The 21,578-nt window shown below is 45.1% G+C and overlaps 1 protein-coding gene across 1 annotated transcript; it reads left to right on the forward strand.

Moving 5' to 3' along the window:
• The first annotated feature begins 299 nt into the window (after positions 1-299).
• On the forward strand, positions 300-19,411 carry LOC119459003 (glutamic acid-rich protein-like). The gene is made up of 3 exons (XM_037720854.2): positions 300-442; positions 15,533-15,592; positions 17,916-19,411. Exons 1-3 carry the CDS (start codon positions 403-405, stop codon positions 18,263-18,265), a joined length of 450 nt encoding a protein of 149 aa, XP_037576782.1. The 5' UTR covers positions 300-402; the 3' UTR covers positions 18,266-19,411.
• Positions 19,412-21,578: the final 2,167 nt, after the last annotated feature.

Here is a 21,578-nt window from a genome sequence, read left to right on the forward strand (position 1 = left end):
TAGATGCTATGCGTGGTGGCGTATAAGAAGCACGGCAATATATTCCCAAATGACCTTCTCACGCTGCAAGTGACAAAGTGAAATATGATTTCATTGATCTTCATCAACTATAGGCTCACGATCTTAAAGCAAGCTGTATTCTGCTTGTACGTCTTGTGAGGTCGGAAGTTTAGGGCTTTTTGCTTTCGTAGGTTATGAAATGTCAAGTACTCTCTTTATACTTCAAGCGTACCTGATATTTAAATGATGCAGATGTCGTCTTGGTATGTATAAGTTGCCGCGTCATTGCAGATTTGGTGATCCCTTGTTCCACATCGCTTTACATTACTTACTTGAGCACCCCAGAGGCTCCATTTCAAGTATCTCGCAATTTTCTGCAGCTAGAAGAAAACGGCAAGAAATATGTCCAGGACAATTGTCTGCTTTTTGTTATTAACATTGGGTAAGTGTTTATTTTCTATAGCTTATGCAAGAGACGTTCCACTGCATTCTGCGCGTTCACTTTTTTTGTGTATAGTGATAGACTCACGCCGTGAGGCGAAAATCTGTATATGTCTGCGCTTCTTTTATTCCCTTTTTTTTTGTCGCACTATGCATATCTGTTGCACAAAATCGAACACCGAGTTTTAACATTTAGCAATGTCAAAGCTCTACAACTTCAGTCTTAGTACATATATGCCTTCCCATACTCACATACCTAATAATGCGATATGTAACCTATCAATGCCATTTCTACTTTTCCCATATGCCATATTATTTTATTGCATGTGAGAGCTATTGAGAATATGGGGTATTTTCGGATGGTTCCAGTTATTGTATACGCTGCAATAAATTGGATGTTCGACATCCACATCTCTGAATTTAGTCTCGAAGACACCGTTCGTTCCGAATGCTCTCCGGTTTCAACTTTCTAGCCCTCTGAGGCTATGATGCTGTGTATTGAGATGTTTTCGCTAGCCCTTAATCGAATTCTCTTCCAAATTGTTATTATACGTCTCGCGCCGTTCAGTAGAATTCATGTACAAAAACTACTCACGTAATGAGGATATTTCTATACTTAGCAGAAACATAGCTTCTAATTGGGGCGTAGTCAAATTTTATGCACATTTTTACTGTATATGGCAGGAAGCTAATATAAAAGTTCAAGCAAGATTTATAAAAAATTATGGTTCATTTTAGCTGCAATGTCCATACAGTGGCCACCGCCCTATCACCACCATACTTTATTGTGGTAACTTTCTATTTTGAAGCTCAACAATATTGTTCACCTAACGAAGACTTCGGAAGCAACGAGAAAATTCCTAATATTATTTGTATGCTTTTATGTTTACCTGTATATATACACCATCTTAACAGTGGTCTTCAAGAAAATATGGAGAGCGTGAACCAGCACGTGTTTTAGGGACAATATCTGCGGGCTTCTTCGTTCTCGTTTTAGTACAGGTGGAGGTAGCATTAGGAATGGAATGGAAAAACTTTACTGGAGGTCCTTCGGTACACTGGGAAAATAATTTACTTTGTTTAAAGAAGCTGTTATTTTTCATCTTCATGGAAGTGCGCCTCAAGCACTTTATCAAAGTGATTTTTTCCGGTTTGATACCCTGTGGTTGCTACATGATGGCACTCAACGATATTATTGAGCTGTCAGTTAAGGATACGGCTTCGTGCAACCAGACGTACTCCCTTCCACAGCCTTCGTAAGTTTCAAGCAAGAATTGCCTGCTAAACATGATAATAACATGGAAAGTGGCGTAAATCACACACTTCAAATGATTTTTAGTGCGCATTAAAGAAGAAATAGCTTTGACAGCTGACACATACATTGCCGCCAAAACAACCGCTTGCCGCCTTGTACTTACAACGATAATGTCGCCTTTACCGAGCCGTGAGCAAAATGTTATAGTGCGATATATCGAGGGGCAGCAAGGCGCAGCAAGGCGCAGCAAAACAAATTTCGCTGTTTCAGATCCAGTCGTGCTTCGTCGAATCTGAAAATGTAAAAACAGCCAGCAGGAACCTGAAATGTCCTTTGGCTTACATGCTTGGCGGATCTGCACTGCCGTGTAATAAACATTGTTGTAGGCCAAGCAAACGAAGGCAAACCTTCTTAAAACAAGCTCACACTTCTACGACATTGAAGTGCTAAAGTTTTGTTGTTATTGCCGTTGCCGACACTGGGCAAGGTATACGAGAAAGAGAAACAAGCAGCTCTCTATGACAAAATCATCAGCATAGGACAAAGCTAAAGCTTGGCCCAGCCAGTATTCAGTAGAGAGGTCACTGTGGTGATTAGCAAAAAAGTGCTTTTGGTTTCAAGTGTTTAACACGTTACCTATTTCTGTGTTTAGGGAGTAGGAGCTACTCTTTTCATTTTTATTGAAATTTTAACTATGAAAACGGTGCGCTGCTGGGTTTCATAAGAGTGTATAAAGCATCAGTCTTGGACCACAGATTTACCTTTGCCATGCGGCTCAAGAGTATTGTTAACCTAGTGTATCTCGCTTGGTTATTCGATAAACATTTATGTATTTCACTTAGTATGTGTTTATACATCATGAAGAAAAAATGAATCAACACAAAAAAGTATACCCCTTGTATTTTGCATCTTCCCCGTTAACTAGTTAGTATTCTCAGTGCTATTCGTTTTAATATGATCACCCTACATAAAATACTCGATACTCCACTTACGCCATTGCACAACATTTCGGTATACAGAAGGTGTTTGTGCATTTAGCCTTTAATATGGCGCGCTGCAACCTTTGTAAGCACAAGGGATGACCTGCGCATTTTCGCATTTTTTTCGCGCCACTCTAGGCTGCTACCTCGTGGCATTTTATAGACAAGATCCTTGTTTACAAAAAATTGGGCTTAAGAAACACGCAAAGAGCAGTCATATGCATCAAATCCTTCGCGCCTTTCTATGCTTCACACTTCTGACATTTTATACACAAGATCGGTGTCTATGTAAAGAAACTCGACTGCAACACAAAAACAGAGCGGTCGTATAAATCCTGTTCTCCCTGCCTCTCCATGGTGCTTCCCCCTTACATGTTCTAGACAAGGTCATTGTATATTGTTATGAGCCAGTTGTCGGGTGGTTTAGTCTCCTTGCGCATAGCGTAAATAAAAACCTTTTCTGTAAATCTCCCCGTAACCATATAAACAACGTCGCATAGCACACATGGAAAAAGCCGTCGTATACATCGAATCCTCGTTTTCGGTGCTTGCAGATACGAACCATATTTGAGATGCAACTTTCAAAGGCTTATTCAGCTATAAATGTTGTTGCCGCCAGTATAGAATTGCCTACTGTCTTTTCTATATGATGGGATTGCGCGCACCAATGTGGTATATTCGTGGCGAAAAGCTTTTCTGTGTTACGCTAACTTGTGAAATGACCCCGCAGGGGCGTCTGCGTCAGCAGGCGTTTGGTGAGTTGCGACACCACGTACCCGAGCACATGGGGGTTGGACCCTCCCGCGTGTAGCCGTGCGCGGCTTAGCCGTGTCTGGGGAAAGGGGATCCTGGGGGTTGAGCCGATGCCGGGTGTTCGGACCTTTAAGGCCCCCTGGCGGAGGCAACACACCTCTTCGGCCTCTGCTTCACATAGACGGCACCCCTGGGCTGACCCACCCTGGGGAAATCGGCAGTCGCCTTTTCCTGTCTCTCCCTCCACACACCTTCGTCTTTCCCTCTCATTTGTAGTCTTTCCTGTCTTCTTTTCTCTTCTGATAACTTCCAACATTCCTGGCGGCGAGGGTTAACCTGGTGTGCTATGACCTACCTTGGTTATAACATATGTGGTTATAGCGACGACGTACAGTTGGCACGGTAGGGCTTGCTTCACCACATACCCTGCCTTGTCCCCTTGTTGGGCTCGGTGGTGGGTGACTGGCATCGTCGCCGAATACATAACACATTTCATGGGAACTTCCAACCCCTTCTCAACCGATCGTCCCTCTAAAAGGGGGCGCACCGATGCTACATTCCAGTTTTTCCTCAAAGGCACTCAGACTTTCCCGAAGTTTCACGTTGTTCACAGTGATAAACCTGACAAGAAGGCAAGAACGATTTCACCATTCATTGTAGCAAAGTATCTCACAGAGACCATTGGAAGCGGCTATAAAATCACCAAGCTAGCAAGTGGCGACTTATTACTCGAACTGAAACACAAAGCACAACATGACAAACTAACGAACCTTGTACAACTTGGCGACATCCCTGTCAGCGTAACAGCACACCGAACCATGAATACGGCTAAAGGCGTAATCTCTGACATCGACTTGATGGACTTGACCGAAGAAGAACTGCTGGAAGGATGGAAAGATGAAAACGTAATAAGTGTACAAAGAATAAAGATCAGACGTGACAACAAGGAACTGCCAACTAAGCACCTGATAGTTACCTTTGGCTCTAGCATGCTGCCAGAAACATTAGAAACTGGATATATCAAAATCAGAGTACGACCATACATCCCAAACCCGCGACGTTGTTTTAAGTGCCAGAGGTTTGGTCATGCTTCCCAGAGCTGCCGAGGGCGGCTAACCTGTGCGAAATGTGGCATAAATGATCACGCTGCAGATGACTGTGAGGCTGAGCCCCGTTGCAGCAATTGTAATGGTGGCCACCCTGCATACTCTCGATCATGCGCAGTTTGGAAAAAAGCAAAAGAAATAATTGCGATAAAGGTAAAGGAAAACATAACTTTCAGAGAAGCAAGGCAACGGGTCTCACCAACATTTGCACAGAGCGCACCTTTCGCCGAAGTGGTACGTCGGGGGCAGTACCACAACGGCACCTGGCGGCCGCCAGCGCCACGCATAGCGAGCGCGCGGCACCGCCACTCGCCCCCACGGTGGGAGCAGCGAAGGCTGCCCTACCTCCCCCGAACTCGACCACAGCGGAGGCCTCTGCTAGTGCTGGCACCAGTCAGCGCAGCTCAGAGGTCAAGAGAAGCCCATCAACTACCAGGACGGTGGGCTCCAAGGCCTCGTCTTCCGAGGCAAGGCCTTCACGGAAAACACACCGCTCGCAAGAGCGCGTGTCCAGTGCCTCGCAAGAGGCTATGGACACAACACCCAGTCAGATGGCGCAGTTGGCGCCTAAAGAGCGGCGCGATTCTGTCGACCGCTCTAGAAAAGACAGAACTCCAATTACAGGACCCCAAAAGGGCCCAGTAAGCTAAACCAAATTTGTTCTCTTTGACACATAGCACAACATTTATTTAATATGGATACACTGATTATTCAGTGGAATGTCAGAGGTCTGCTCCGCAACCTCGATGATGTCCAATCTATCCTCCATGAACTAACTCCAAAAGTGCTGTGTGTCCAAGAGACCCATTTGAAATCTAAACACAAACACTTCCTTCGTCACTATGTCATTTTTCGGAAGGATCGCGATGATGCCTTCGCATCATCCGGAGGCGTAGCCATCATAGCTGACAAATCTATAGCTTGTCAACACTTACAGCTACAAACACCACTTGAAGCAGTGGCTGTTCGAGCTGTACTTCTAAATAAACTGATAACCATCTGCTCCCTATATATACCGCCGCATTTTCAGCTTCACAAACAAGAATTCCAAACATTAATAGATCAGCTACCTGAACCGTATCTTGTGCTTGGAGATTTATATGCACACAGCAACCTATGGGGCGACTCGCTCTGCGATGCGAGAGGTCGCTTGATTGAACAGTTCCTTTTTTCTTCAGGTGCATGTCTTCTGAATGGGAAAGAGCCCACGTATTATAATCTGGCAAACAAAACATACTCCTCAATAGACCTTAGTATAGCATCTCCTACTCTTATACCTTACTTTAAATGGAAAGTTATTAAAAACCCTTACAGGAGTGACCATTTCCCGGTAGTTCTATGCACACCAATGTCTAATGAATGTCCTCCAGAATTTCCTCGCTGGAAAACTGACTCAGCTGACTGGGAAAAGTTCAAAAGCCTTGCTTCTTTATCATGGGACGACATGTGTGCTTTAAACATAGACGCTGCGGTTAAATATATTACGGTTTTTCTCCTTGACACCTCCTCCAAATGTATCCCTGTAACAAGTGGATTGTCCACAAAACGCCGTGTTCCGTGGTGGAACGATGAGTGTCGAATAGCGCGTAAGAAGCAGAACAAGGCATGGGGTTTACTTGGGGACTCTCCGACGGCAGAAAATCTAGTTAACTTCAAGCAGGTCAAATCCCAGGGTCGGAGAACGCGGCGACAAGCTAGAAGAGAGAGTTGGAGAGAGTATATATCGGGCATTAACTCTTACACTGATGAAACAAAGGTTTGGAACAGAGTGAAGAGAATAAAGGGTCGACAGCCTTACTCGCTGCCTTTGGTGAATCCTCAGGGCGACAGCATGGAAGATCAGGCGAACTTTCTTGGCGCACATTTCGAACAGATATCCAGCTCGTCGCACTACTCTGAAACATTCCAAAGGTACAAAAGGCAAATAGAAGGACAACCATTAGAAAGGAAAGGCACAAAATGCGAGGCATACAATAAACCCTTTTGCATGGCAGAGCTTCAGGCAGCACTAAACAGCTGCAACAAATCTGCCCCAGGTTCTGACCGCATTCTATATGAAATGCTAAAACACTTGCCGTGTGAAACACAAAAAACTCTTCTTTGTCTCTACAATTCTGTATGGTCTTCCGGCGACATTCCCTCTGCTTGGAAAGAGGCCATCATAATTCCCATTTTGAAACAGGGTAAGGACCCTTCTTTGGCAAATAGTTATCGGCCTATAGCATTGACGAGCTGCCTATGCAAAGTTTTTGAGAAGATGGTGAACAGGCGTCTGGTCCACTATCTAGAAATAAACAAAAAACTAGACCTATATCAATGTGGTTTCAGAGAAGGCAGATCGACGACAGATCAGCTTGTGCGCATGGAAACGTACATCAGGGATGCCTTTGTCCACAAACAGCTTGTATTATCTGTGTTTCTTGACATGGAAAAGGCGTACGATACTACGTGGCGCTTCGGGATCCTTCGAGACCTTTCTGCAATGGGAATTCGCGGCAACTTGCTGAGAACAATTGAAAGTTATCTCTCTGACAGGACATTTCGTGTTAGAGTTGGCAACGTGCACTCTCGACCATTCATACAGGAAACAGGTGTACCGCAGGGTGGAGTACTGAGCTGCACGCTATTTGTTGTTAAAATGAGCTCCCTACACACCATATTACCTCGCACACTCTTTTACTCCGTCTATGTGGACGATGTACAGATAGGGTTCCGGTCGTGCAATATTAGCATTTGCGAGAGGCAGCTACAGCTTGGCTTGAATAGATTCTCAAAGTGGGCGGACGAGAATGGTTTTAGACTGAACCCCAAAAAAAGCACATGTGTCCTGTTCTCAAACAAGAGAGGTGTACTACCAGAACCAGATATTAACCTTAATGGACAAAGACTAACTGCCAGCCTTGAACACAAATTTTAAGGTGTTATCGTGGACACAAAACTTAACTTCATTCCCCACTTAAAATATCTTAAAGAAAAGTGCCTGAAGACCATGAACCTCCTTAAGCTGCTCTCTCGGACAACCTGGGGCAGTGACAGGAAGTGTCTGCTTAGCCTGCATAATAGTCTTGTACAATCACGTCTCGACTACGGAGCCGTGGTGTACCATTCCGCAACTCGGAGTGCGCTAAAGATTCTCGACCCAGTCCACAACCTCGGTATACGACTGGCAACAGGCGCCTTTAGAACGAGCCCAGTTGAAAGTCTGTACGTCGAGTCCAACGAATGGTCCTTACATCTAGGCAGAACATTCTTAAGTTTTTCATACTACACTAAAGTAAAATCAGACACCGAGCATCCATGTCATTCCATCGTTAGCGACCTGTCTGCTGCCAGACTCTATCATAACCGTTCACTTAATAGAACTCCTTTGAGCCTGCGCTTGGAAGCAATGGCAGAAGAAACAGACATCCATCTACCAGAAAATATTCTAATGCCTCCCACTCGCCTACCACCGCCTTGGGAATGGCAGACCATGGAGTGCGATATCTCTTTTGTCGAAATAACGAAAGATGCACCTGAGGCACACATACGATCACATTTCCTCGAACTCCAAGCGAAGTACTGCTGTGCTGAGTTTTATACAGATGCTTCCAAATCATCTGCTGGTGTCGCGTATGCAGCTCTTGGGCCTTCTTTTTCCATATCCGGTTCTCTAAATCCCAACACAAGTATTTTCACGGCTGAAGCTTACGCGATACTCTCAGCTGTAAAGCACATCATGCAAATAAATCTCAATAAAGCCATCATTTTCACGGATTCATTAAGTGTAGTAAGAGCCTTAATAAGTTTTCGAAAACATAAGAACCCTGTTTTTAATGATCTATACACACAACTATGCTTAGCCTTAAAGTACAACCAAAACATCGTCCTATGCTGGGTACCTTGGCCATAGGGGCATAAAAGGTAATGTAGCAGCTGACGAAAATGCAACGTCAGTCGCTTTTAATGAAACGGATATGAATAAACCAATACCAGCAACAGAACTTAAGCCTCTGTTACGCCATAAACTGAGGAAGTACTGGCAGGACCAATGGGATAATGCAGTAGTGAATAAGCTACACATTATCAAACCAAAATTAGGGAACTGGATATCTGAAAGAACAGCAAGATATAAGGAAGTGCTTCTTTGTAGATTAAGAATAGGACATACTTACGCCACTCACTCCTACCTTTTGACGGGAAGCGAACCTCCAACATGTACCAAATGCGGCAACAGGCTTACAGTTATTCATGTTCTTATCCAATGCACTGAAATAGAGGCAGAAAGGAAAAAGTACTTCCCCTCCGCTTATCTCCAACACATACCGTTACACCCAGCATTCTTTCTGAGCAATGAACCTCTTTTCACTTTTCAAACAGTATTAAACTTTTTAACAGAAACTGACACCTTACATGTAATTTGGCCAGGCTACTTGTAGCACGGCCTCCACATGGAGGTCGTAGCTGCAATGAAACCATTTTCTAGAGCACGTGCCTCCCAGCCTTGCCTTCAAGGCCTTTGATGAGGCACTAGTGCTACAGTCACTACATATTTTACTGGTCATCGCTATCTCGTGAAACATCTATTGTCATCGCAGACACGATCAGTCACTTTCATTTTTTTAATATGTATATACTTGTATTTTACGCACTTTATAGCGAATAAATTTGAGGCCCTTTTACAGCCACATTGCACCACATGTATATTTTACACTTTTCAGCGAATGTTTTTAGGCCCCTATACAGCCGTTTTTCATATACTCCTCGCATTTAACTCATCATATATCATGAGAAGCACGGATCATCGACTTGGCGCTCTTTGGCCACATCTGGCCCTTGCGCCAATAAACCCTACAAATCATCAACTTGTGAAATGATGTTATTTGCAGCGCGCATGTGTTTCAGGCATTGCGAAAAGCGGTACCCAAGATGCACTTGAGGATTTAGTTGCGAGGCCCTGACGGCGACCCTCAAGCGCGTGTCTATATTTTTCTTTAAGACTGGCCCCGGTTATATAGATGCGGTATTCATGTTACCTAGTGATAGATTACATCAAGCTGGTCATAACAGGCTTTGAAACGTCTGACGTGCACAGTTTTGTGTCCACGGCGATGACGGTAGGTAGATGGCATGACTGGTTCAACCAGATTATTTACGGGTGAACTTATTTTGCCTTTTCATTTTTTAGCAGCAATTAAATTTAAGTGGCTAGACGAAGGGCCAGGAAACCGTATCAAAACTAACCAATTAGAGAAAAGGGTCGAAGTACGGTAGCCTTCATGAGATTTGTGTGGATGTTTGCTGGTCAGTTAAAAATGATTGGGCCAGTACACGACATTATTAAGCGTGTAGAGCAGCCGCGACAGTTTTCCACACTCAGTGATCAGGTCAATAATGAAGTATTGTGTCTGGTGTAGTTGAATGTCCACGACCATGCGACAGTAAGGACAGAAGCTGATAGTTGACTGTGCGGACGTATTATCTACATTCGTCCAGAACAAGAGGCCTAGGCTGCAGTTTTCAATGGCCAGGGGCGTAGAATATAAAGACCCTGTATCCGGTAGTCCGATTGATGCGCTCTGTTTGACCACTGGTCAGCTGGTGGTAACTCGGAAAGGAGCACGGTAACTGCTTTTGAAAGAAAAGCATGGTTTTGTCACTGGAACAACCGGGACTCATGAGATGCTGGAGACTAGCACGAGTGAAACTAAAAGCAGGTGACATTGCAGTTGCACACAAACTGGTAATTGTACATAACAGTCCAGATGAGCCTCGCAGAAAATTTGGCATTTACTTTGTATAAACCAGCATATCCGCACAGAACGTCAGTGTGGAAATTGACAAATATGTCATCGCTAATATTCCGAGGAATGAAACAGCAAATAACGGCTACCACCAGAAAAGTTATTTTGCTGATATAGGATTCCATCAGGACTGGCAAAGCGGCGAGCCTGACTGCGGAAAGCTCGAGATTGTAGGCTTGTACAGCTGCAAGAAATGCATTTTAGAACAGTAACAAACCATGGATGTTGCTGTTATTCGGAAGTCATCTCAGAGTGCGTACTAGACAGAAACGCAGTGTTGAAGGCACACATGCAAGCAGTATGGCCCGTGGGTGGTGAGCGGGCGTCTGCATCTCTGTGTTTGTGTCTGGAAGTAAAGATTATGCGGATGTCAACCTGTAGCATGAGAAGATAGCGTAGAAGGTAAACTGATTAATTCTCTGAGAGTGTACAGCAATACATAGTGCCTGTTCATCCGTGGCGACGTCGAATGGGCGGATGGGCTGAATGGGCTGCAAAATGTTTCGAGTGTCCAGATTTTTTTGCCAACATTTTGTGTTCGTTGAATATTTTAACTTAAGATTCTTAGGTCATACCGCTCGCATACGAAAAAATGCATTCGGCGAAGCTGGATTTCAGTATGGCTAGTAGAGTGCGAAGGCCAACACCACTCGCATCAATATGAAATTCAGTAGCTGCAAAAACATGAAAATGGCGTAGTACAGGCCGCGATGTCAACCGACCTCATAAATGCTTGAATGCAACTTCACTAGAGACCAAGCTCATAGGGCAGAGTCACAGCTTGGAAGATGAGTTAAATGTTCCATAAGAGACAATTTGGAAAGCCTGGAAAATACCAACCAAAGGTCCTTGAAAGTTTTCAGTTTCTTGAGTAGGGGTGGTTTGCGAAACTGGGCGCCTGCACGAAGAGTTCGTCGTCTGGAATAGTACCTCCTTTCGTAGCGAAGTTCCTATTAAATGTGAGGTTCCGCGCGGCTAAGCGACATTTCTTTAAACTAACCTGAAGGACCGGTCTCAGAGTCCACGAACCACTTGGTCGATAATACGGCAAAGCCTACTCGTGAAGTCATGTCAAAAGACGACGATGTCATGGAGGTAACAGTTGAAAGTATGAGAATAAGGCTGCGAAGTACACCGCCGTTCAATCTCTCAAACGTTTCTGGGGTGTTGCAGAGACAGAGTCCATACGGCATCGCAATAAATTTGCTCATGCGGCCTCGGATTACAAATGCTATTTTATCTCCACGGAAAGCCGCCCCTGGGTACCTGACAATAGGCAGAGCGTAAATTTAGCACGCAAAATAATTGCGATTCATGAACCGCATGGCTCGAGAGCTTACGGACCGAGCCTCGGTTAGTCCCGCTTCAGCGACTACCGACGAGTGGGAGTGGGAAGATCAAATGACCAAATTTCATGAAATTACACAACACCATAGATTGCAGAGGCGCACATTCCCGCCGCCGCATCCAAAATTAAACAAAAAACATTCTGTCGAATGGCGGCAGTTACAAACCAGATCCTATGCGAGTCCAGCTATCATGCACATAATACACCCAGATTTACACACGACTGACAAGTGCAGACATTGCGACTCTAGAGCCACCCTAGAGCCTATCCTATGGGAATATGGGGGTATAACACACGATAACAGTGATGCAGCCTCAAACAGCGACAGCCTCCGCGCGCGCTGGGAGTCTGCGTGGCTCAGCTCGAACCTGCAGCGCCAACTCTGGGCCGTCCAGCGAGCCGAGGAAGCCGCCAAGGGCCAACAACCCTTGACCGAAGCCTAGGCGGGGTTTAGGCCCACCCCACCAAATCGCAGGGCACTCAATAATATTATTTGAATGAATGGTGAAGCAAGCATTCCACTGCATCATCATTTCGCAGCAAAGGGCAAGCGTCTTAGCATGCAACTGCATTTACACTGCAATAGACAACACTGAAGTGAATGGATGCGCCTTTCTTTTCACCAAAAATAACCAGCAAGGAACAGAGGACGCTTCAAAGTTGGAAAACGCAGCATTTAATAAGGTACGTTGGCGCAAACACGCGCAGATTCCCGTGTTGACGTCAAAGGAAATGACTGACGTACGGTCCAATGGATGCCTTCCACTTGAAGTAGAAGCATAAGTTCTTTAACCAGGATGAGAAGCTGTGCGTGCGGCTTAGGTGTCATACGTCACTGATGGAGCCGAGACAAGTGTCCGGCACTTGAGTAGAAGTTGGTTGCACGCAAATGTTGTAGAAGTATAAGTTGTTTGCAAATGTCGAACTTGGTTGCACCAACCTTCAAGGGGTTGGGATTTTTCACGTACGTAAACGAAAGACCTTCACTTAGCAAGTTCGACAGGACAACGGCATTTGCCTCAAAGGATAGTGACGGGTGGGTGCTACAAATAGCAGGTGGAGATACCGGTGGAGACTGAACAACTTTGAGGTCGAATGTCAGCAGACATAGTTGTGTAGGGAAGATGACAGAGGCACCAAAATGATATTTGCGCCGGAAGTGAAGTCACATAATAAATTCATGTGGCCGCAAGACTAAGCGGGAATGGTGCGTCCGGGACGCGCACTTCACAGGAATGCGTTCTGTGTTGTCATAGAAAGCGCGCCAAAGCCTTCAAATTCAAACAAGAAATAACGGCACTCCTGTCCTGAAACAAACCATGATGCGAAAAGGCCGGGGGACAGTAGCGGAAGCTCAAATAAGCATAACAGTCACCGAATCATCTAATTTTGCAAGACAAAACCACATAGTAGGTGCTCTGCGCTCTTGCAGTCACAAGGGCGACACGCCGTTCAAACGCTTTGTTATTTTGCGAGTGCAGGAGATATTTTTTTTTCAGTAATACGGACACAATTACACATTTTTGCTTCAGGAACACCTGTTGAGAGGTTGTTGCTTCTCATGGAGATAGAGGTCTGCTATCTTCCGCATGGCATGGCGATACCACTGAAGCGCTTGTGTGTCCTGTCTTTTGCAGATCTTTCTTGCGCAGTTCATCTTCTGTATTTGTGTCCTCCGCCTTGTTCTGAGCGTGTCACGTCTCACCGCTACGAACTGCCAATAACAGCGAGAGCGCTTCAGTTTTCTACATTATTCCCTTATCCCCTCTAGCATCTTTAGCCGAAATACGTTGCAAACTTTCTTCGCATGAGTACAAAAGCACTTTGTTATGATATCGCGCGTCAATATATCATTTTCATGGTCGTCGCTTTTGTGAAGCTGCTAAAGCTCGCATGCGTCATACAAATGATTCCTCGCCGTAAACACACTTATGTAAAAGTACTAACGCTTTCGGAAAGCCCTAAGAAAGACACATTTCAAGAAAACTACAAAATTATTCTCATACCGTTCATACCGCCACTGAAATGGGTTCTGCATAAATTTTCTTATACGTCTTACGTATTTTGCCTGTATTGTCTTATCGCCGGGTTCGGTCGAATTATTCGACGTTGGTGCTGCTTTATTCCAGTAAGTTGACTTCACAGCATAATGAAGTGTTGACTTTCGGAGGCATTCAGCGAAAATAGACTCGGTAAAATACCGAGTCTAAAACAAATAAATACGATTCGGTAAAATAAAAAAAACGCTTAACCTTGCACTCGGCCCCGCAACGCTTCGAGCAGCGAAGCTGGGCGATTGTAACCCAGCTTTCTCCGTAAGTGCGCGCGAACTTTTTATCTTATTACTCATGATGATGGTTTCTTTTCGTTCTTATTCTTCTTTATGGAGTTTTACGCGCCAAACCCAGTTATGATTATGAGGCACGCCGTAGTGGAGGGCTCCGGATTAATTTTTACCATCTGGGGTTCTTTAATGTGCACTACAACGCAAGCACACGGGGGTTTGCATTTCGTCTCCATCGAAATGCGGCCGCTGGGGCCGGAATTCAATCCCGGGGCCAGGATTCGATCCCGCGACCTCGTGCTCAGTATCGCAACGCCTACGCTGACTGAGCCACCCCGGCGGGTCAATTTTCTTTCGCGCGTTTCGGACTTACGGCCGTCTCTGCGCCTTGCATAGCGCAGCTTGCAACACCGACACCGCGTTGCAATGCCGATACCGCGTTCCACAGCGATGCAATGCGGACAATGCGTTCCAGCAGACCTGATCCGTAAATGTGCCTCTCTCTGTCTCGCTCTTACAGCCCGCAAAACCTCTTCTTCACCTCGCAGAGCACGACCGTGCGAATGCGCCAGCTGTTGAGGAAGACGACGACGCTCGAATGCAATCGTATGGTTCGCGTAAATGCATGTTCTGCAAGCGTGGCTGTATAGCCTATGATGTAAGATTTGCACAATGCTGTACGGATGCTATATTTTTCTGGAACATTCTCCAACGACGCTTCAAAATGGCATTGACATCACTCCATACGTAATTAGGCTCCTACCGCTTAAGATTACTGGCGGTGCTTCCTATGACATGTTCGCAATACTGGGTTTGTATAGCTAGAATCTGTGATTTCCATGCCGAAAGCCCGCGATCTACAATATCATTCTCGCATGAAAGTGCAGATTATGTAGAAAGTGTGTGCGCTGCGCAGGAACCTCCGCCTGACTGGATGCACTTGTTGGACGCATGTGTGTGTTTGCCCGAGCTTTAGGTGTGTAGCTATGTCCGCAATGTAATATATATTCAGTTTTGTTTTCCATGTATAAAATGGAAAAAAAATGGTTGTATAGCATTGTGATTACGACGCTCGCCTTGGGACCGCGGGTACGCGGGTTTGAATCCCGCCTCGGCCAGAAGGTTTCTTGTATTTTTTATAGTTTCTTGATACGAACCACAAACCACAAATTGCGGCTGGCTTAAACAGCTCCGCTGTTAATGAATTATTAGATTTAGACGCTAGAACCGCCATATGATTATGAGGCATGCTGTGGTTGTTTGACTAACTTAGGGTCTTTAAGGAGGACCTCAATTTTGGTAGGCGATCGTTTTTCTGCTTCGCCCCCATTCATTTCCATTATTTCACTTGGCGAATGCATTCATGTGTGTTTCTTATAAATAATAGCAAAGGAATTTCCGAGAATTCATTCATATTTAGCTATAGCATTAAAATACGCAAGAAAAGAACGAGAAACGCATCAAATATGACGTTCGTTCTCGTCCTACATCTTTTCAGCTTTAGATATACCTGCGACAATTTTGAAATACACAAGTCGTTTATTTTTTTTCTCTAATTGAGCTTTCATTTTACCTTTTGTAGTTATATGCGTCATCGAAGCGTATCCAAAGTCGAAGATTCAAGAAGCTTCTGAGCACGAAGGTTTGTATGTTTAAAATCGTAATTGGCAATATGAACAGTAAGTGAGCTGTGATTATGTGCGCTGTAGATGTGACGTAAAAAACAAGCGTAATAGTGTGATTTAAAAGATATAGCGAATGTTTCGACAACGCTAACTGATGTACACAGGTTTAACAGAAAATTATATTCTGGTGGCCTGTTAAACTCATACAGATATGAGTAAGCTCTGGATATATAACGTTTAGTTCGTGGGTTACGTTTTATTACAATCATCCTACAATGTAAAGAGTGAAATTGATAACATGATTGCTACTTTAATTTGTAATAGGCTACCCCAGTGTAAACATAATTTTGTGAGATAATAAACATTGTAAGAGAAAGATTAGGCGAGGAAATGTACTGTCAGCGTACCATATTATTTGATCGTCAAGGATGCTTATGTACTTAGTGATTCTGATACCAAATAGTATTGTTTAGTGAAATAACGTGAAAATCACATTTTTTGAGGTTTACTACGACGAAGCAGGTCTAATAGATAAAAATTATTAGGAATGTACATATCCTTTTCAACTAAGCTTAATAAGTTTTCATTATTGTGTTTGTTTTTTTTTTTGCAAACGACCGTTCACCCTCTTTGTTGTATAGTCCTGCATCCGTATCGATGATAAAGCGGAAAGTAGCGCGGGAACCAATTTCACTCTGTGAGACTGCATGATTACGCAGACAAACATACCTTTTTGGCACCAATATTTTTCGAACACGCTTTGTACTCAGAACCGCACATGATAAGAGCTGTATTATTAGTTTATGTTGGGCGAATATTTACGCACACGCGTGAGGACACACATTATGAAATTTTTTCCTGAAAATTGCAAGTTATGGAATCGCCGACAGTGACATTGACAAGCAAATTCAATGTACTTTACCTACAGCCCTTTTCGATGTTTTCATCACTGTGCTTTTCAAATGGTAGCAAAGCAATCAGAATGTCGAAATTTTTCTGAAAAGCTCTAGCAGTATAGTAAGCTTAGCCGCAGGTATAGTTGTAAAAAAGCATATTACTTCTCTGATATGCCATTCCGCTCTTCAAGAAATATTTGTTATATACATGTCGCCATCACGTGGGGGATAACGCTTAGCTTTCAGAAACAATAAGGATACCCTGGTAGCGCACCGAAAGCACGAATCGTCACAATCCCACCATTTAGGGACGAATAAGACAGCTCACTGACAAAAGTGGTCACTGGAAAATATCAAAGAGTGCAATTCGCAGAAAGTTTGCGAAAACTACAGCTTCAGCACAATCCCCTCTTCCCCGCCCTTTTTCATGTATATGTTCACGCCACTGCAAAAATGTACCACGCAAAACGGAATAGACAGATTGATCCTTTCATAGACCTATCACACACTGTCTGCATAAAAAGCTTCCGCAGCAGAGCAGAATATTCTGTCACAAGGAAGTGCGGATGGAAGTGAAGGCGTAGGCCTAATTATGAAAGATAAGAAATTAGATCTAGAATGAGAACTAGAACGAGGCACTTCGGTGAAGCATGTATACATGTGCTCTTTGAGGGGCATTTGCCATTGCGTTCTTAAGCTTCCATTGAGTAAAAAATTGGTAATTGACATTGCTTTCGCACCCAAATGGTTTCGGCCAGCGCAGAGGTGCTCTTGAATACAGCTGTAGGTATAGTAAGTAACTGAACAAATGTTTTAAAGGTAAACAAACAAAAAGTGCCAGTAGAAAAATGAACACTCGGGTGTGCTTGTTTTAGTAGCTATTAGTAGGGGTGAGTTAATGTGATCACCGTACTGAATCGTGTGAAGCTCTGAACATTGCTCATCATCCTCTCGTCGCTGAAAGTGGCGCTCAAGCTGGTACATTCCGATGCAACGTTTACATTCTTAAGTTCACAGAGATCTCCCGGGCCAACTCACCTTATGTCAATCTATATCAAAATGATGTCGGTAGCCGTAGAGTAGTAGCAGTTATGGGAAGATAAGGAAAATTGCAGTGCTGAAATGGTGTAGATTAGCGCAACAATTGGTAATTATAAGGTACTGTGGAAGCCACCACCCAGCAGTATTAAAAGTACGTTGTAGGTAATGATGATAAGTTCTCCAGGCGTACTGCAGGACCGTTTTGCTTTTGGAAGACCGATAATTCATAAGAACAGTGTATTTCTCAGAAGATATTTACGATGCTTACCAAGTGATATTTCCGCTGAAATTTGTGGAATTCTAAAATTACATATACCTTTCATAAAGAACAGTGGACAATTGAAGGTAATTTGATGCGACAGCGAAGTATAACAGCACCTGTGCAATTGCTTTCTCGCACCAGGCGGTCAGCTGAGCCCTTTACGGAAGAATTTCTTGGCAGAGGAAAGAAGAGAAACCGCAAGCAGCGAAGGCAACATACACAGCTACATGGCCTTGGAGGGTGAAATTAAGGGGGAAGAAGAGGAGGGTGAAGATGATGACACCGATGAGGATGACGATGAGGATGAGGATGACGAGGAGGATGAGGATGACGAGGAGGATGAAGATGAGGACGACGAGGACGATGAGGAAGAGGATGATGAGGAAGATGATGAGGATGACCAGGACGATGAGGATGACGAGGACGATGACGAAGATGATGACGAGGACGACGACGAAGATGACGACGAAGAGGAGGTGGCTGACAAATAAGCATAACACTGAGATATCTAAAGTGATTAATATTCAAACGCAGGCTCCACGTAAAAATAAATTTTTCTGCAATATTGGTCGGATATAATTACACATAAAAGACGGGTACTGCACGCAACCGAACAGCTTTATGTATTGCTTGTGCGTCTCCTTCTAAGGTATCCGTTTTGAAATTTCCTGAATTTATTTATCTCATCGCAAATAGTATTCTGCTACTAATACTAATACGCAGTACGTCTAGTTTGGAACGCAGTTACGTAGCTGCGTAGTTTTTCCTTAGTTAAGAATATTGCGGAGTTTTCCAGTAAAACTATGACTACACAAGAAAATTTACATTCTCTCCCTTTCTTGGTACAAAATGTTCCAATGCATCTATGTACTTCTGGCAGATTTGACAAGTCTAAAAAATGTTCACGCCAACGCGAATAAATGAAACCAGTAAATCTACATTGTCGCTGTAGGCAGCCGTACGTATTTCTACCGTTCTTGGGGGAGATTACCTTCCACACATCTCACAGTCCTTTAGGGAAGAGGTTCTTGGAAAATCTCGCATGAACGTAAGAAATATATGGGCGCAGTTAATTCAAAAGCCAACCGATGCTGAGCACAGAAACCATGTCATAGAAACCGTATTTCTGCATACGTGACGGAAATGATACAAATGCAGCGTTACAAACCGTGAGTGAACATCAACACACTGTTGTCCAATTAAACTGAACACCTCTTCCAGTTGTTCAGAATTGGCGCTAACTTTTGTTTGCTTCCATCGTATGCCTTCAGATTTACCAATGTCCGCTCAAAGTGGCTTGGCATGGTAGCGTCACTGGTGGCAGCCGTGATGCAAGCGCATTGCCTTCCGTGTTTTCTCTGCATGTGCAGCTTATTTTCGCCTGTTTCCTATCATCATTCACACGTGGAGGGCAAGCACTAATTTCCGTGGACGACAGCTTCCTGCAAGCCCAACATGTGTCGTCGGCTTCATTGAGCCCAGCTCGTAACAAGCAGGACCATCACCGAAACTTCACTAGTGGCAGCAACTCGGGGCCCCCAGGTCTTCACTGAGTTTCGCCTGGGCTTTGAAAGCCCTCACGCTACAATAAGCACGTCCACGATGAGCCCTTTCCTGAGCGCGCTCACGGCGGCGTTGCTTAAACGCGTTATGACACCTCGTCAGTTGCTCATGAATGGCTCATATCCCCGTAAACGCGGCCTTCCTATTACGACGACAGAAAAGAAGTGAAATTCTACGCTGGAATCATTAGCGACAATGTAGCCAGCTGTGCAAGCAGACGACGGCGACGAACGCGGGAGCAGTGGCTTGGAAGTTACGTGGAAAAGTCTCAGTCCTTGTTCAAGGTAATTTTACAGCGGAGCTGTGAGAACCTCGCTATAATGATCATTCCGTTGCCCGCAGCTTCGCCGAGCTGGGGGAAAGAGAGCTGAGAGAGAATGAAAGCAGAGTTATAGAATGGATACCAAGAGAAAGGAAGCGCAGTCGAGGATAGTAGAAAACTAGGTGGGGTGATGAAGTTAGGAAATTTGCAGGTGCAAGTTAGAATCAGCTAACGCAAGGCAGGGATAATTGCAGATCGGAGGGAGATGCCTTCATCCTGCAGTGGACATAAATATAGGATGATGATGACGATGATGAAAGCAGAGTATAACGATAGCAGAGAGAGAAGAAGATTGTGTTTGTAAAGAGGAAGAGGCGCTATATAAAAATTTGGAGGATCCCTAAGGAAACTTTTATGAGACGAGACCGCGAAAGCGTTTCTTTTGGCTAGGTTGTTACGGAAGGGTGCTGTAAAGTGGTGTTGTCTAGTTGTGTTACAAATAATGAGGCAACAGCACTTTGCAGTACCCTTACGTAACAACAACCTATACAAAAGAAACGCTTTCGAGTTCTCATCTCATAAAATATTTTTTGGGCTCCTCCAACTTTTTGGTTTGTTTGTTCTTCGTAGTTGGTGATTGGGTGTAGAGCGCACACGTTTCAATTCATGCTCGTACCCTGAGTCCTCCTAGTCGAGGAAGCGCTTCGTCGACGAGTCTTCTGGCGATGTCGACACTAAACCGACCACCTCGACATCAGACTAACGGCCGCTACTCGTTGCAGATTCACTGTCCATGCTGCGGCGACACTACCTCAACACATGCTGAAGGCAAACTGAGACTGCGGGCGAGGCCTGCCCTTTTTGTAGATGCTACGTCGGTGATTACATGTTGACCACGCCGGCTATTCCAATCCGCTTTCCTTTTCCCCTTCGAGTCGGTGCTTCCCTTTCTGCTGTGGGGATTTCCCTCTCATCCGCCGCGGCTGGAGGCGGTTTCTGTAAGGTTGCTGCGGTGGAGTGGAGCGCACGTAGATTGCTGTTGCGGTAGGCGTCGGCGCCGGCATGGGAGAGGTCACTTGCTTTCCGGGCACGGCTTTTGCGGAGGCCTTTCGCGCACGCCAGCCGGGTGTGCTCTTTCGCCAACCTAGCCAAAAAGCACTTTCGCATTAAAATGGCATCGCACAGCATAGTGGATGCGAGGTGGAGAGCAGGATAGAGGCAGGGGGTGGGGGGCGGAGTAGAGCTGCTGCTGACGCCGACCGCGTTTCCCCGCGTTCGCGCCTTACGCGCCCGGTGCAGCCGATGCCTCTGGCGGCGGCTCGGCAGGTTTCGACCAGAGAACTTTGATTTTGATAGCACCCACGTCTCCAGTCATGTAAAATACTATCGCAAAAACCAGAGACCAGCGGAGATGGGAGAAGCCCAGCAAACGTTAGACTAAGTGTCTGTTTTGTGACTACTTCACTAGGCTTTCACCAGCTCTGCTGTCTGTGACGTTTGTGATAGCAGAGCCACGCATAATTTTATTGCGATAGCAATTATATGAACACTCCAAGCGCATTTCGGTCGTCGTCGTGAGGTTCCGTATAATGTCCAACGGCGACCAAATCGGCGCCGCGCGCCGTACGCTGTGTACGAGGGAAAGCTGGCAATCGAGCTGGTAATCGCGCTCAATGTTGCGCACGCGAGAGAGGCGCGCGGTCTCTGGCACGCTATGCACGGGGGCCAGGCGGCGGAGAGGGAGGAGGGGTGCGTTGTGCTCGGTCGGCTGCTGCTCACAGCGCGGCCGCGCGGGCGCCGTATCTTGAAAGCGATCGCGTTAAAATAGCATCGCGTTAAATAGTATCTGCGACGTGGGCAAAGTGCCCGCCCGCGCGGGCATCATCTTCAAAGCAAGCTGCGAAGGGGACAAAATTCATTCACCGACTGCCGGTAGCTTCGTATGCGCTGTGCTTTGGACGTTAGTTGGCATTGACGCG

Source organism: Dermacentor silvarum, chromosome 7, assembly GCF_013339745.2.
Source record: "Dermacentor silvarum isolate Dsil-2018 chromosome 7, BIME_Dsil_1.4, whole genome shotgun sequence".
In the NCBI taxonomy this organism is placed as follows: domain Eukaryota; kingdom Metazoa; phylum Arthropoda; class Arachnida; order Ixodida; family Ixodidae; genus Dermacentor; species Dermacentor silvarum.